The 16,049-nt window shown below is 45.6% G+C and overlaps 1 protein-coding gene across 3 annotated transcripts in view; it reads left to right on the forward strand.

Moving 5' to 3' along the window:
• Nucleotides 1-16,049, forward strand: part of RBM19 (RNA binding motif protein 19) — a 159,076-nt gene that overhangs the window by 110,708 nt on the left and 32,319 nt on the right. For all 3 annotated transcript variants that reach the window (XM_075898196.2, XM_089775264.1, XM_075898197.2), the window contains exon 23: nt 2,544-2,664. In XM_075898196.2, coding sequence (XP_075754311.1) covers nt 2,544-2,664 — 121 coding nt within the window. The remainder of the gene's footprint in view (nt 1-2,543; nt 2,665-16,049) is intronic.

Raw genomic sequence — 16,049 nt, forward strand, 5'->3', positions numbered from 1 at the left:
TCATTCTGGACTGCCTCCTTCACCTTCGACAGCAGGGTTTATCAACCTCATCTCTTCGGGTCCACCTAGCTGCCATTGCAGTGTTCCACCCGGATAAAGAGGGTAGATCAGTGTTTGTAAATGCACTAGTTCAAGCAATTCCTCAAGGGTATAGATAGGCTTTACCCATATGTGAGGCAGCCCTGACCCACGTGGGATCTTAACTTGATCCTTATGAGGCTCATGAGCCCCCCCCATTTGAACCCATGGAGACCTGTGCCTTGAAACACCTTCCATGGAAGGTAGTGTTCTTACCGTCCATCACTTCAGCCAGGAGCGTGTCAGAGCTCAGGGCTTTCAGCTCTGAGCCCCCTTATACTTCAAGGACAGGGTTAGGTTTTGGCCCCACCCATCATTCCTTCCCAAAGTAGTGTCATATTTTCACATGTCACAGGATATCTATCTCCCCATTTTCTTCCCCAAACTGCACTCCTTAGATGTGAGGGGGGCCTTAGCATTCTACATTGTTAGGACGAGAATCTAGAAGATCATCACAACTCTTTATTTCCATAGCAGAGAAGATGGGGGTCTTCCTGTATTGGCCTAATGCTTCTCCTTGTGGATCGCCTCCTGTATCAGGACCTGTTACAAGATGGCAGGGCAGGAGACACCCCCTCTCACGGCTCATTCCACAAGGGCACAGGCCTTGCTGACGGCATTTGCAGCGCAGGTGCCCATTCTTGAGATTTGTGGGGCAGCTACGTGGTCCTCTATTCACATGTTTACAACCCACTACACTATTGCCCAGCAGGCTAGTGACGATGCAGCAGTCAGCAGGGCCGTGTTGCAGTCCATTGCAGATTAGGTTTCCAACCCCACCTCTTAAGGCACTGCTTGGGAGTCACCTAACTGGAATGGACATGAGCAAGCACTAGAAGAAGAAAAGGTTACTTACTTCATAACTGTTTTCTTCAAAATGTGTTGCTCATGTCCATTCCACATCCCTCCTGCCGACCCTTGTTGGAAGTATCCGGCAAGAAGGAACTGAGGGAGTGGAGGGCCAGCAGGATTATATATGCACCGGTATACCGGCGCCACTCCAGTGGGTTCCCTGGCTGGCCTGACAGATACTGCTAAGGAAAAAAGCTCTGGAATCCGTGCACACACACCTACCTGGAATGGGCATGAGCAACACATGTCAAAGAACAACATTTACGAGGTAAGTAACCTTTTCTTTTCCTTCTCTTCCTCTACACCTACTTATAAGTCACTGTAGGCTTTCCACAGAAGTCAGTTTACAAACCTGTTTTATTTCAACCTTATCTGACACATTTAAAAGAACATTTTTAGCCTTAGCGATGTATTGGTTTGTTCTGAAGCACTTTGTGGTCCCTTGGAATGAAAAGTGCTATAGAAATGTTGGCTCTTTGTGTGTTTGCATAATAGGACCCACTCTTGCAATGTCCTGAGCGTGCTCCTCTCCCGTTAAAGTCAGTGAGAATTGAGAGCAACTCAACAGCTCCCAGGATCAAGCCAGTGTTTCCTGAGCATTCGCATTGATTAGCTGAGGATATAGAAAGTCTGTTGTGTTAATAGTTCTGCCAACACTTGTGTCTTCAGTGTCAATGTAAGGTCATGGGCTTTTTCTGTCAGTCTTTAGCAATAGCAAATAATAGTTCTAACCTTTTTATTGTGTGGGAAATAAATCCATAATGATGGAATAGGAGGAGATTCCATTTTGGAGTTCCAGTGTAACCAGATTTGCTCCTGTGACTCATTCTATCACCAGAATTTAGTGGAAGGGAAAGCTATTTGGACTTCTCAAAATGCATTGCATCAGTGGACCTACTTAATCATAATGCTATGCTCTGGAATCATGCTTGTTTTGTGCTTTCACTTTGATGTACCTGAGCAACATGGTCTGTGGTGGTGTCATAGATTCCATAGTCACTGTGGTCATTTAGTCTGATCTTCCTTGGTGTGAGAGGCATAGACAACTGCTCCTGTTCTAAGTGGAAGCCCACACTCCTGGCTGTGCCACTGTTGTGGTGCACCAAACCTATACCTGGAGGCAGTGCAGAATGACATGTCCAACCTGGACAAATGTCTCTCAACTACACAACATGCTATGTCTCTTCCTTTCCCCTCCTTCCCCCAATGCACTTGTAAGATACCATGCTGCACACTCTGGCCCAATTAGCTGTGTCAGGCTTTTGAGGCTCGGGCTGTGTGGCTGTAAATTGCTGTGTTCACACTACAAAGCAGGAGGGTCTCAGAGGCCAGACTCCAACCCGAACCCAAATGTCCACACTGCAATTTTTAGCTTTTCTTATGTAATCCTCCTCTCCCTACAACCGGATGTCTTCGAGTTCCAGGAGTCCCTCTAGAGTGGTGGTTGTTTTGGGGTTTGGTTTGGTTGGTGTGGATGGTTTTGGGTTTTTTGTTTGTTTGTTTGTTTTTTGTGGTGGGAGGAGGGCAATGCCTGTTAATGGTATAAATATTACATTTGTTTCCTTACATGAAAGTTCTTTTCTCTTTCCACCCCCTTCCCTTTAAATCTTCAGAAAGCCTTCAACGCCCTGTGTCACAGCACGCATTTGTATGGCAGGAGGCTGGTCTTGGAGTGGGCTGACACGGAGGAAACAGTGGAGACCCTGAGAAGGAAAACAGCCGAGCATTTTCATGGTAATGTAGTAGCATCCAGAGAGATGGCAAATACATCTGAGACTAATGTGTCTCTATGTGGCATGGTTTGGATAAGTCCTTTCCCAGGAGCTGAGCTATCATTGGGGTTGGCAAATGGGTGTTGGACCTGGAAACTAACTGCTGGGGAGGGGGTATAAAAAAACCAAGGGTGTCTCCTTCGCTACTTGTTTACTCATGCCTGCCTGTACGTGCCTATATGTTAACCCTTTATATGCTCACTGGAGCAGTCAATCCATAAAATGATTTTCTGTAGTCTGTATTGGTTCAGTATTCTGATAATGCTGTGGGTAATTCCAAATACTTAGGCAACCCTAATATTAACAGTGGGGTGGTAATGCTGAGGAAGCCGTTTCGATATCCAGGGCTCTGAGTAATAAGGCACAATGCCCTAGTGGATAGAGCATTGAACCACTCTGTTGGGAACTGAGGAGACCTGTGTTTTAGTCCTGTCCCAGTCAATGATCTGCTGAGCCTCTATTTCCCTGTCTGTAAAATGGATATAATGCTATTGACCACCCTTCTACTGCACTTTGAAGTCTACTGATGAAAAGTTGTGCATTAGAGGAAGATATTTACTCCTGGGAGAATTCTGCACCAATATTTTAAAATAATGCAATATAATCATGCTGGTTTCAATTATTTTGTTACTTTTATTTAAACTGCAGTAGAATAGATAAAGAATCGGGTTCAGGAGCATTAGAGGAAATCCCCCTAATGCCCCCTCTATCTAATAGTAATATATCTAGTATTGACCCTTTACATCTAGACATTAGTTAACAAACCTATGCAGCCATATGCTCAGTATTATATCATAGGCAACATTAGAGCAAGTGAGGGTTGGGGACTCAGATTCACATTTTATATTGACTACTGATCATCTCCAGAAATCTCATTTTGTTAGGATTTATTTTCAGTCCAAAAATTTGGACCAGTTCTAATCACTAAAGTACCGAAAGCATTTATAAGGCCACACTTTGCTTTACAATAAGGCTTCTTTATATTTCTCTTGCAATGTAAAGCAGCCTTAACGTTTTCACACTTGTGTTAGACTCCTGGGGAAATTTACTAAGAACAATGCCCAGCATCCCCACCCTGTCAGTGATTTTAAGTCTCTGCCAGCTACTCTGGCTGCCCAAACCAAACTGCCTGAACTATTAGAAGCAAAGAAATCTCTAGGGGCCATGAATTCTGCGCACATTCAGTGATACAAAATTCCCACAGGAATAGATATTACATGCTTTGGCACACTGAAATGCCACATTCCCACATGCTGTGAATAAAGGGAATATGTTTTAGTGCTTGGAATGCCTAAATTACAAGCATTCAGAAGTACATTAGAGCTCATCTCAGTCTCAAAAGAAATCTAGGAAAAATAGAACAGGTAAGTTGAGAATCAAGCAGTGTTGTTGTGATCTGATTCCAGAAGCTGACACTGCCATTGATAGCCCTATTACAGACTTACATTGACATCCATCGACAAGAACAAAAGTGTTAGTTAGCAAATATTTGTGTAAGAAGCTCTCCCCTGGGTTCAAAGGCTGAAGGAACATTGATCTCCACCATAGTTTTTCAATGCAACCTGCCCCCAGCATACCCACTCCTGCTGCCTCCAGATAAAAACGGTTGAGATGAGCAATTCCAGGAAAGCGTTGAAAGCAGCAGTTTATGTACATGGCGATGAGAAGAAGCAAACCTTACTTCTCCCCCGCCCTGGACTAGGGGACTAAACAAGTAGTGGTTCTTGAGACACTCAGGATAGGAAGACAGTCTGCCATGAAAGGGGTATGTCTGGATACCACCAGATGGACCAGCTGTTGAATGTGAAGGGGTGGCAGTCAACTGTTGGTGAGAGGCAGAAAAGAAGGAGAGCACTGAAAATAACACCTGAGCCACTGGCATGAGATAAATACCACCAGGGAAGCCAGGCATGTACAAATGCTTGCCAGTAAACTTGAACCACCACTCAGTGCACCATGAGGGAGAAATCATGCATGTAAGTGGCTCCATACGTGGCACATGGAGTCAGGGATGTAAAGTGAGAGAGAGTCTTCTTCATGGTAACCTTGGGGAAGGGCAAGTGGCTCCACAGGATCTGGTGCTCATGAGGAGCCTGCTTTTAAGCCTCTTAGCTTTGACTCCTACCTGCCCCCCACACTTTTGCCTGTCTATCAGAGGCAGCCAGGACAGTGTGTGGGGACAGGTGTCTTCATGGCTTAAAAGCTGGCTCCCCGTGGACATCTCGCCTCTGAAACAGAGACAGCGGGGGGGGGGGGGGAAGGGAGGGAGTATGACATGTAATCATTAAGCTTATTAACCAATCTAAACGTCTATACATGTGGCTATTTGGCCAGTGAATTTGGCTTGAGCAATGTGACTATTTGGCCTGTTGAATGTGGCTAGTTGAGAACTGATTGGATGCCATAGGTCTATATGCTAATATTCCTCCTACTGCAGAGTCCCTCTGCCTCCTTGAGGAGTCATTTGGAAGCTGATCTTAACTTTCACTGATGACTGCAAATCTAATAAAAAATGCAGACATCTCCTGCTGTGTCCACCTCCCCCTCAACCAGCTCTGCCATCAGGCCAATAGGTGCCCTGATTTCTGTGTGATTGTTCTGTCTTCCTAGGAGTCCTTGGAATCCCAGCATTTATACTTTACTGTGAATAGAAGTTGGAAGCAAAAGTGACCCTGTGTTCCCAGGATCTTAACTGTGGAGCAAGAGAGAGATCAGTAAGCCAGTCTGTTAGGAACTGAAAATAACAGTGTTGCACTGTTGGTGTGAGAGTGGTGGGAGATAGGGCAATAGACCTAGTGAATTTCAGCCCCAGTCCTCCCTGAGTACACACTGACAACTGCCCCTCATTGATTGTTACATCTAATGAGCAATCAGTTATGTTGTGCTTAGCCTTGTTTCCAGGGGAATACATGAGAAGCCAAATCTACTGGACTCGGGGTTTGAACTGAAATCCAGTGAGAGGGCATCTACTTTAAAGGAAAATCTTTGCTCAAGCATCAGTTTGGGATGGTGAGGGAGCTTCCATTGGTGGCATCAGTCCCTCCAGGGATGCTGCTGTTTCTTCTTTTCTTGGATTGTAGAAACACCAGAGGCTTACAGTTCCCTGATCCAAATTTGGCAATATAGGTGGATCTGAAATATATGTATTTAATAGCAATGTACCCTCTGGACCCTGGGCTCAGCTTGTCTTCTAGGGGCCAGGGTTTTTCCATTCCACTATATGGTACCACATAGCCACCTCTAAAAGGAGTCCTCAGTGTGATTGGGAGCTTAATATGCATTGTATTACATCCTGGAAGTGGCTGTGCATAGGTTTGTGCTGCTGTTGGACCATACCGGAAGCAACAGGTTTGTATCCTATACCATTGCTGTAATGCAGAAAACGTAAGGGCTAGAAATAAGCATATGTAAACCGCAGCTGCATCTCTCCCTTATATTAGCCCCTTCACCATTATTTTGGTCAATATAACACGTTAGCTGGGGGTGGGAGGAGGCTGGGTTTTTTTCATTGGTGCAGTCAAGCAAATTGTGGGTCTGCACTGTGCAATATTCAGCTTTATGCCCATCCACTGAGTTTCTGCTTGGAAACATCTTTCACCCTCCTTGTCTAGCCTAGTGCTAGGACTTCTGTTCTCTGGGTAATGGTGATACAAAGTCTGAATGTTGGTGTGGGCATTGGGTTGAGCACCCCAAATTCATATAATTGATGATCTCTAAGCCAGATAAGATGAGGCTGTGCTCCAAATCTACTTCACCATTTATTCCCCTGACTATCTCCATCCCCTCTCACCAGGCAGCTCGTTGTTACTGTAGTACAGATTGGTATAACCACCCCCATGATCATCTCCAGCCATGCTCCGCGCAGGCTGATAAGGGAGCTGTTCTGTCCACAAGCACCCATCAAGCAAGGCCGTCATTTAGATTAACAAAGTGAGAGAGAGTCATGGAACGGAACATTTTTCATTTGCTGCCAGCTATGAGCATTCCTGCTGGGGGCACACATACTGTGAACATACAAGCACCACCTGATCTCGCTCTACTCTGCTGCAGCCCCATGCTACCTCCTTTGCAGAGAGTATACTCAATTTTCCTCCTTTTTTTCTGCCTCCCAGAGAGCCATTCCCATTGTAACACATGGTGTCCCCTGCATTTAGCGTTTCCCTGGTTCTTCCAGATAATATATGGGATAGCCAGGCTTTTTATGTGTAACCCAGCACGTATGATTTACCGTGAATTTGACAGAAGCTTATAGCATGCTTTTGCCCAGGGAGATTGTGCCCTTGGCCATGTAGATCACAGCCTTGTTTTCTTGAGAGAAGAGATAGAGAACATGCTTCTTGCAGTGCAGTAGATGTTTCAAAGAGGAGCATAAGCAGCTTCAAAGATCAGAATCTTAGAACCAAGTTAACTAGAAAGCAGAAAGTATCAGTAGGGAAGGAAGAGAGCTCGGCTTGTCCATGTGCAGCTTCTTCTGTCCTTTAACTCCAGCCTTCCTTCCTTCTCCTCTGAACTGAATTTTGAAAGTGAAGCCACATGTCAAGCAAAGAGTGGGATGTTCTGGGAGGGAGCTTGGGAAAGGAAGAGAAGCGAGCATGAGGAACGTAAATAAGCTTCTGGCTGTGTCATTCATCCAGAGTGTGGTTCAAACAGCAGGCTCGTGGCTGAGAGAAGCTTTCAGTCCCTTTGCAGGCCACAGTAGCTGTGAATTCAGCAGTGAGCATATAATAGCATCAAAAGAATCTGATGCAAAAATCTTTGTTTGCTGGTCTCTCAAAAAGGAGGAAAATGGCTTTGTTTGGCTATGCACTCAGATTGTGGATTTTTTTTCTTTTAATGCTCCCCTTCCTGGTCTTTTGTTAAGGGCTGTGGTTTAATGCTCTTGCCTGACGAATTGGGTTCAAATATGATTTGAATTGCCAGCACCAACACTTCTCCCCCGACACATTTGGGGTGTGAGATTATCCAATTTTAACAATCAAAACAGGGTTGTTTGGCTTGAGACATCTCCCAAAGCTCCCACATAACTGCAGGGAATGATGCTGATGAGACAGCAATTGGAGCTTTTGATACACTAACTTTGTACCTAATACTGGGAGACTTCATGATCCTGACCATGTATGGTCACAGGAGATCCCGTGGTACTTTTCACAAGGCAGAAGTGACAGCTTTATTGCCTGGGCCAATCTCCTCTAGCAGTCACTGCCATCTTTCCAAGGGAATTCCACTTTCCAGTGTTCCTTTCCATAGAACCTAGGCATCACTAGCTGAATTGATTGCATCCCATGACAGAGAGGAATAGGTTTCTGTAACAAAGCTGCTCACTTAAAAGGAGAAATCCAGGTGTGTTGCCCAGTGTGCACAACCATAGTTGCACCTCATTTTCCAGGTAAGGGAAAGCCAGCAGGACGGTTGCAGGAGAGAGCTTGTCTGGTGCTATTCCTTAAGGCAATGGTGGATAACCTAGGTAGTGAGTGGGGCACATGAGTAGTCGTCCTCCATCTCAGTGAGCCCCATGATTTTGGTAACCATTATGCTGTCTTGGGATAGGGTAGTTTTGCTCACTGCGTTTGCATAATTAGGATTTGCAGGTGTGCTGATTGAACTGTAGCAGCACTTTGGATGCAGAGGGTGCGCATGACTCTCAGTCAATGTTGTGTGCGGTCAGTATGTACCTCACTTCATGTGCCCTTGCTTTATGCAAGTGTTACTTTAACAATACCAGTTGTGGAATCTGGCACCCTGTGCGTGGGCAACAGTAAACAAAAATATCTCATGGGCCACATGTAGAACCCTGATGGTCTGCATGCGCCCCTCGGGCCGCAGATTGCCCACCATTGCCTTAGGGTGTGACATTTGATAGTAGTGAGTGCTGCTGTCCTTGGCCTTCTCCCAAGTAACATTTGTGCTTCCAGGCTCTTAGTTTGAAAGCGGGCTCCACCAACCTCAGTCAGGTGAACACAGGCAAGGTGTAGTTGAGAGATGAACTTCAGGAGAGCCAGACTCAAACCCATGTGGGGATTTAAAGACTGGAGGCTGTATTCTTGAAATTCGACTCTCAGACAGTCTAGCGTGTGCAGTGCTGGATGGCCAGCAGAGCACTTCTTATGAGTTGGGCTGCTATCTGCCGAACTAGCTATGGTTTTCAGGTGGCTTTCAAAGTCCTCCTATGGCTGTACCTAGCCTTGAGATCACCAAGGCATGTACCATCATAACCAGGGCAGCATGTAGGAGGAAGGGAAGGAAAAGGCATTTCTGCCCACTGAGACTCTGTGTACCCAGGAGCAGAGCTGGATCTAGCAGGACCTTGAGACATAGAGGGCAGACATCCTACATGCAAGGATGAGGTCACTATTGTTACCAGTTCTTCCAAGGGCTCCTTTCCAAGTGCTCCCTTCTCCCAAAAAGCTCCCACTTCCGTTTTGTCTGGAGTTGCTACTTTTCTCACCTGTCCCCACTTTCCACTCTGTTGTCCACATCTGAGAAGGACATTTGGAGCACGATGACCTCCACATAGTGAAAGGACAGCTGAGCCTTTCTTGAGCTGATGTTGTTCGTTGCTTCCTGCCCTAAACTCTTGTGCAGTGTTACTGTATGTTGTTAGCTACCTGCTGCCTTTCTGTGGGGAGTGAAATGATGCCTGTGTAGTTTGCAAAGTACTTCGGGATCCTTCAGAATCAAAAGAGCCCCAGAAATGCAGATTATTTGTATTCACTGAAAAGTCAGTAGACTGGTCATATCAGGCTCAAGACTGGTATAATGAGGTGGGGCATATCGGTATCAAACTGCATTGGTGGAGATATGCAGGCAGAGCTGTGTAACATATGCCTGAACTACGATACACTTGGCTTTCTTCCTGGTTATTAAGAAGACTTGTATAGAAATGTGAGCAAACAATTAACACATCAAGGAAGTTTCTGCACAAACTAAAATAAGGCAAATGTCTGGGAAGGACAAATGCATGATGGATATTCCATATCCTTTGTAGGCTTCAGAGTACACCCCTTCTATTGTCATGTCATTCCATGTTTTTTGCTAATTGATAATAAAATTTGGAGAATATTTAGAAATACTGTGACTTAAGGGGAAAAAAAACTGTTTCCAACATTAATACCTCACATCCTCATGTCAGACGGGTTTCATGGTGCCCATGAAGAAGGAGATGGGCTTGTAACGTAGTGTCCATGTTTTAGCACTGCTCATTTCTGACTGGATGACACACTCTGGTACATGCTTTGAGACTACTGTGGCTCTCACTTTCACTTAAAGTTTGATTTGTGGCAACAATAAACTCCCTGGTCTTCATAATGATTCTCTTATACAAGTGGTTCTCAATCCAGTCCATGGACCAAAACCAGTCCCTGAGATCTCCCTGTCACAGTTTAGGAAGTCAGCAAACTGGGTTTTGCTATAAAAATGCCTGAGAGCCGCTATCTTAGACGATGTGAGGGCTACCCTGTTTAGTATTTCTGTACACAAAATAAAATATAGATTTAAAGGTCAGAAGGGACTTTGATCATCATGTTGTCTGACCTACCAGATAACACAGGCTAGAGAATGTCACTGATTCCTGCATCCAGCCTACAATTTCTGTAGATACCTTTTTAGAAAGACATCCAGTCTTAGATGGCTTGTGATGGATGATCCACCATTGCTAGAGAATGTTTCAGTGGGTAATTCCCTGTCAATTAAAAGTTTGCACCTTATTTCTATGATGTATTTCTCAAGGGTTCGTCTTCCAACCATTGGATTTTGGTTTTTGCTAGATTAACGAGCTGTCAGCTATCAGAAATGTCTTCTCCATGCAGATTTTTGCTATTGTCATCAAGTCACCCTATATCTTTCTCTTCGGTAAATTAAATAAAGCCTTGTCTTGTCAGATTGACTTGTTTTTCAGACCTCCAATCATCCTGCAGCTTTTTAAAAACCCGTCCAGGTTTTTTCCCCACTTCCTTTTTGCAATGTGCACTCTAGAACTGAATAATCTCACTAAGGTCCTCTGCAATGTCCCACTCCTGCCCTCTGCTGCACTTTGTGTGCCGTGCAGTGCTACAGTTCCTCTGCGCGCGCACAGTGCAAGGAAATAGCAGCTGTTTGCATAATTGAGACATACATCTGCCACCACGCTGATCTCATAGGAGTTGAGCTGACCCAAGAAGTACTTGTACGTGAGTCTGCTTAGGTTTGGGTCAGGTTGCAGGGCTATAAAACAAACTATAGGCTTATCTATGGAGAGAGATTCTGGAAAGTTAATTTGAATTATCTAAAGATGTATGTAAAGTGGATTAAACCACATTAAACCTCTACATAGATATTTAATTCACTTCCAAAGTGAATTAAACTAGACTGAATTAAGGCTACTTTAATTCTAAGTGCATCCACACAGGGATTTAATGTGGCTTAATTAAGCCACTTGAAAATTCATTTGGACTAACTGCTGTGTGTCCCTATATAGACATGCCCTTCATTGAGGGGCGTTGAGAAGAAACTTCTTCCTGTGGGTAGGTTCTTATAGGGTTTCTTCCATTTTCCTCTAAAGAAGTGGTCCCCAACCTTTTGAGGTTGTCGGGCGCCAGGAGGCGTGGCCGTTCGCCCGCCGGGTGCCAGGGGGCAGGGACACTTGCGCGCCAGGGGACGCCCGGGGACGCCGCTTCTCCCCCTCCCCCCGCAAGCGCCCCGGGGCCGGCGCTCCCCGCAAGCGCCGCGCCATGTGCCCGGGGCCTGGCCAGCCCCGAGCACCTGGCGGGCGCATGCAAATTGCCCCGCGGGCGCCATGGCGGGGACCACGGCTCTAAAGAATCTGGTGGTGTCCATTGTCAGGCAGGTGCTGGGCTGGGCAGCCCAGTATGGTTATCTCTTTGGCCATTTCCTATGAGCTTGTATGGCAGCTGTGCCTGCATTCAGCCATCTGAGTCTCTGCTGGACCTTGCTCTGAGGATTTGCACAGGGTTCTGGATTGCTGCGGGGAAGGAGTTGGGTGATGGGAAGAATTTTCCTAGAATAATTTTCCTTTGAGGGAATTTGAGGCTGTTTTGCCTACAAACCAGTGGATGTTTGAACTGGTAGCAGAATATGGCTCATTTTGGGATGCACCCTGCTGTCACCAATCCAGTCCTGCCATAGCCTTTGGAAAATGGAGGTCGTGGGTGCTTTTTAAACTGGAGTTTGGTCTGTTCACTCAGTTCCCAGAGGAGAATGATGCTTCAGAGTGAGAGACACAACTGTGAAGAGACACAACCCCTTTTTGTCATAGTTTGTGCAATTCCAGACAGCAGTGCTGGTGGTACAAATCTGCAAGTCTCCATCCGCCTCCCACTCTGGCAGGTGATGTTTTGGAAATATTTCCGAGCGAGCTGGTAATATCCTGCATACACACTCCCTCTCTCCCGGGAGCTGCAATCCGTGCAAGGAAGGTACTTGCTCCCAATCCAGCTAAATTACTATTGACTTGTGTTCTCTGTGCTCCACAAACATTTCACTCAGCCGTCACCAGCAGGGCCGGCGATCTCCTGCCAGGGGTAACTTAGGAGGCCAGCTGCGCAGGGCCGTTTTTCCTGCTCTTCCCTATCGATCAAAGAATTAAACTGATGGAGGGGGAAACTCACACTAGGCCTAGGCGGGGGAAGGAGTCACTCTTCATTGTAAGGATGGGGAGCAGCGAGCGTGGCTGTGTGTAGGGGTGATGGTTACATCCAAATGGAAATCATAGGGGCATGGTAGGGGCTTGTTTCGTGTTTCAGTGCTAAAGAGGAATAGAAAAAAGCAAGTCAGTGAAGCAGCAATGTTTTATAATCAGTTCCTCTTGTTCTGCAGCAGGCTGTGGAGTGAACAGATCTGACTGGCCAGAAGACTGTGGGGCTAATGTAAATAATGGGCCAGATCTTCAGATGGCATAGATCAGTATACTCAACTGGAGCCAATTGATGCTAAGGATCTGGCCCATTATTTACAATCTGCATCGGTGGAACAGCACCAGTTTACACCAGCTGGGGATCTGGCCCAGTAGTATTTCCCATGACTGTTAAACCCAGTGTTGTTACCCTTGAATCCTCTGGAAGATTTTTTAGAAGCATTTTGTAGAAGCATTTTGATGGCTACTTTGGGTAGGTGCATTGCAGAGACCCTTCCTGTCAGAGTTTGATGAGCTCCTTGGAGCTCTTGTTTGGTTTCATTTCAGATACATCCGTTTTACTTGTATGTATGTCTCGTCTCTTCTCTGCTTTGTGCATTTGCTTTTGTTTTTAAGAGCATCTGTAACTAATGCAAACACATGCTGTAGCCAAAGAGTAAAACCCTGCCGGATTAGCATGACAGCCACAATCCTTCCATGTGATAATCTCAAGGTAATTCCCTTTTAGCCCCCGCCCCACCGGCTTTTGCTATTATCTAAAGGAAGCAAATGGCATAGTTAACAGACAAATCTTAACCAGCTTGGAATAGCAGAACCATGGCACATGCACCATAGTCAAACCAATTTGCTTCCCTTTTTTAGAAGGTGCGCTCCCAGCAGCTGCATGCTCATGTTGTCTCTGGGAGTTCATAGGTTGGAGAGCAAGGGCCTGCTTAAGTGGCGGAGTTAGCACCTGCTTCTAATGTATGCCACTGGACACCTGTATTGAGATAGGGGCCCCATTGTGCTAGTTGCTGTACAAACACATGTTCGTTCACAATGATGTGAGGTTTGATTGAAGCTGACGACATAGCAGCAGAAGGCTGTTCATTTCCATCACTTGTCCCCTTAGCTGGCCAGTCCAGGAGGTAGAAGAGTGCTTCCTCAGATTGGATCCCATTCACAGTGCTTTGTGCAACTCCCCTCCTGATCTTTCAGCTGTCTGTGCCCGGGTACTGAAATCCCCCCACTACAGGTGTATACCGTGGGACATACTTATTTCTGGGGAGCCGCAGCTGTAATAGCTACCATAGCAGAGTCAGGATTCTTGGGTCCTATTACTGACTCTGCCACTAGCTTGTTGTGAGATATTGGCCAAGTCCCAATTCTGCCTGCAAAACAACAAAGGATTGTATGTTTTCTATGCTGTGTGGTTGTGCCAAGTGGTGTTTCAATGAGTTTCTGCTTTCAGCTGTGATTTTAATTATTCACAATTAAAATTCAAACTGTTGGAGTCCATGCAGGTTCTAGGCAGCAGAAAGGATGCAAACCACTGGAGGTAATTTTAGATAGTGAAGATCAGATTTTATGGAGTCCACAGGTATGCAGTTGAGACCCAGGATGTTTAGCTGCTGTTTATAGGAATTTTAACAGGCAGGAGGTGGAAGGTCCCGTGGGACTTGAGTGACCCTGGATCAATTCCCTGCTCTCCCATGCACTTCTTGTGTAACTTAGAGCAAGTTACACTATGTTTGTGCCTCAGTTTCCTGCCTGTACAATGAGGACACTAGCTTAGCCCTACCCTACCTCATGGGCATGTGTGAGGATGGTGAGTGGCTCAGATAGCATAGTGATGAGAGCTCTGTAAGTTCCTCAGATAAACAAATGAAAGGCTGAGGGGCCACATCTCCCTTGTTTTGCCACCACCATTACACTCTGCTGAGCTGTCAGGTGTACTCCTTTTTTCCCCTGTCCCACTCCAAACATACCTCTCATGAGCCTTCTCAGTTTACAGGAAGTGAGCCAGCTGCTGCTATTACCCTGAAGAGCCAGGAGAGGTTGACCTACCTTCTCCAGCGTGGGGTGTGGGGGTTCGAGTTTGGTTAGCATACAGACATGCAGCAAAGTGTTTAGAATGACCAGGCTGAGTCATGATCCTGAGGTGAATGCGAAATGCCTGGGCAAACACTTGAACGCTGCCTAATTCAGTGTCCTCTGTCAACATCCTATCCTCCTGGGGAACTATTGGAAATGAGTGATTAACACCTGGTTGGGCTGTTTTTTTCCAGGGCTAAGTAGTGAGGTTGATCTTTTGCAGGAGAGCAAGATGAGCCCGCTGGGGTCCCGACATTAGGGTACTCCTGTGGAACCTGAGTTCTGGCAGTTCCTAGTTTTTGAGCGTCAGCTTTTCTGGGCTTCAGCTCGCGAAAGTTAAAGCCGAAATAAACTTGTTAGTCTTTAAGCTGCCATAGGATCCCTCACATTTTTTTGCTGAAACAGACCAACACAGCTACCCACTCTAAAACTATTTTTTGAGCATTTGACTTTGAAGCATTCCTTTAATACATTTTAGTTGTATAATAAGTAGCTTATAAAGCGTCAGTAAGTGATCAGTTAATATGATATGCAGATATGCCTGGTACAGGTTAGATAAGCATTTGAGTAGAAGGCATAATCGACAAGCCATGGTTATAAACAAAGTAATAACATGTTTAACTTTTGGCAATTCACTGTTTATTAAAACACCTATCAATTGCTAATCCTTTACAACTATAAATGTGACTGTAATAGAAGGCATAACCCATTAGACACCAAAAAGCAACACATTGGGCTTCTTTAAATTTAGAGTTAATGTTTGTAGTTAAGGTTCCATAGCCAGCCTTCTGATAGATAAGGTTCATGTCTCCTGTTTTTGGTAGGGATGTTAGATATTGGTTATTTTAGTAATTATGTAGCCGCAACTGTTCTTCTTTGAGTGCTTGCTCATGTCCATTCCAGTTAGGTGTGTGTGTGCCGCGTTCGTGGACTTCCAGGAATGGAATGGACATGAGCAACACATCTTGAAAAACAACAGTTACGAGGTAAGGAACCTATTCTTTTCAGCAGTTATCCATGGTTACTAAAATGTCACCCCAAAGGTGGGACTAGCAGCCGATGTGCTCCCGGCTCCTGGCCCCGCTTCTGGGGAGCCCCCTGCCATCTCATACTGCTGCCTTTGTATTAGGTGGAGCCGGAAGGGGTTTAAAAATCAGCTCCTGAGCAGACTAGTTCCTGCCTGCTGCCCTGCACTGCTGCCTCTGATTCAGCCCTAATACAGATGCAGCAGCAGCTCCTTTATGCAAGAAACTGAGCTCCTTGTGGACAGAGATTACTCTGGCATCCTACCTGCACATTTCCTCTCTGCCGCTTCTCTCCTTTCCCCGCACCCCGCGCCCCGCTGCTGCCTTTTATAAAGAGGCTGGTGGACAGGTGGCTTTATGAGATCTGGTGCTTGTGGGGATCCAGCTTTTAAGTATAGTAGTTTGGATTAAGTGAAAACCCAGGCTTATCAGTTAATCATTTAAACAACTACACACTAACATCCCTAAACATATGAGCTCCTTTACAAAGGTATCACTCTATTACCATCAGCAAAGCTATTCCTGAGTCACCCCTGAAATCTGAACTCAGTCCTGTGTATACACTGCAATATTTGAGGTAATGCTGCTAATGATGGTCGAAGGGTCCCAGCCTTCCTGGTT

The sequence above is a fragment of the Pelodiscus sinensis genome, chromosome Z (genome assembly GCF_052426305.1).
Source record: "Pelodiscus sinensis isolate ZL-2025 chromosome Z, ASM5242630v1, whole genome shotgun sequence".
Classification (NCBI taxonomy): Eukaryota; Metazoa; Chordata; order Testudines; family Trionychidae; genus Pelodiscus; species Pelodiscus sinensis.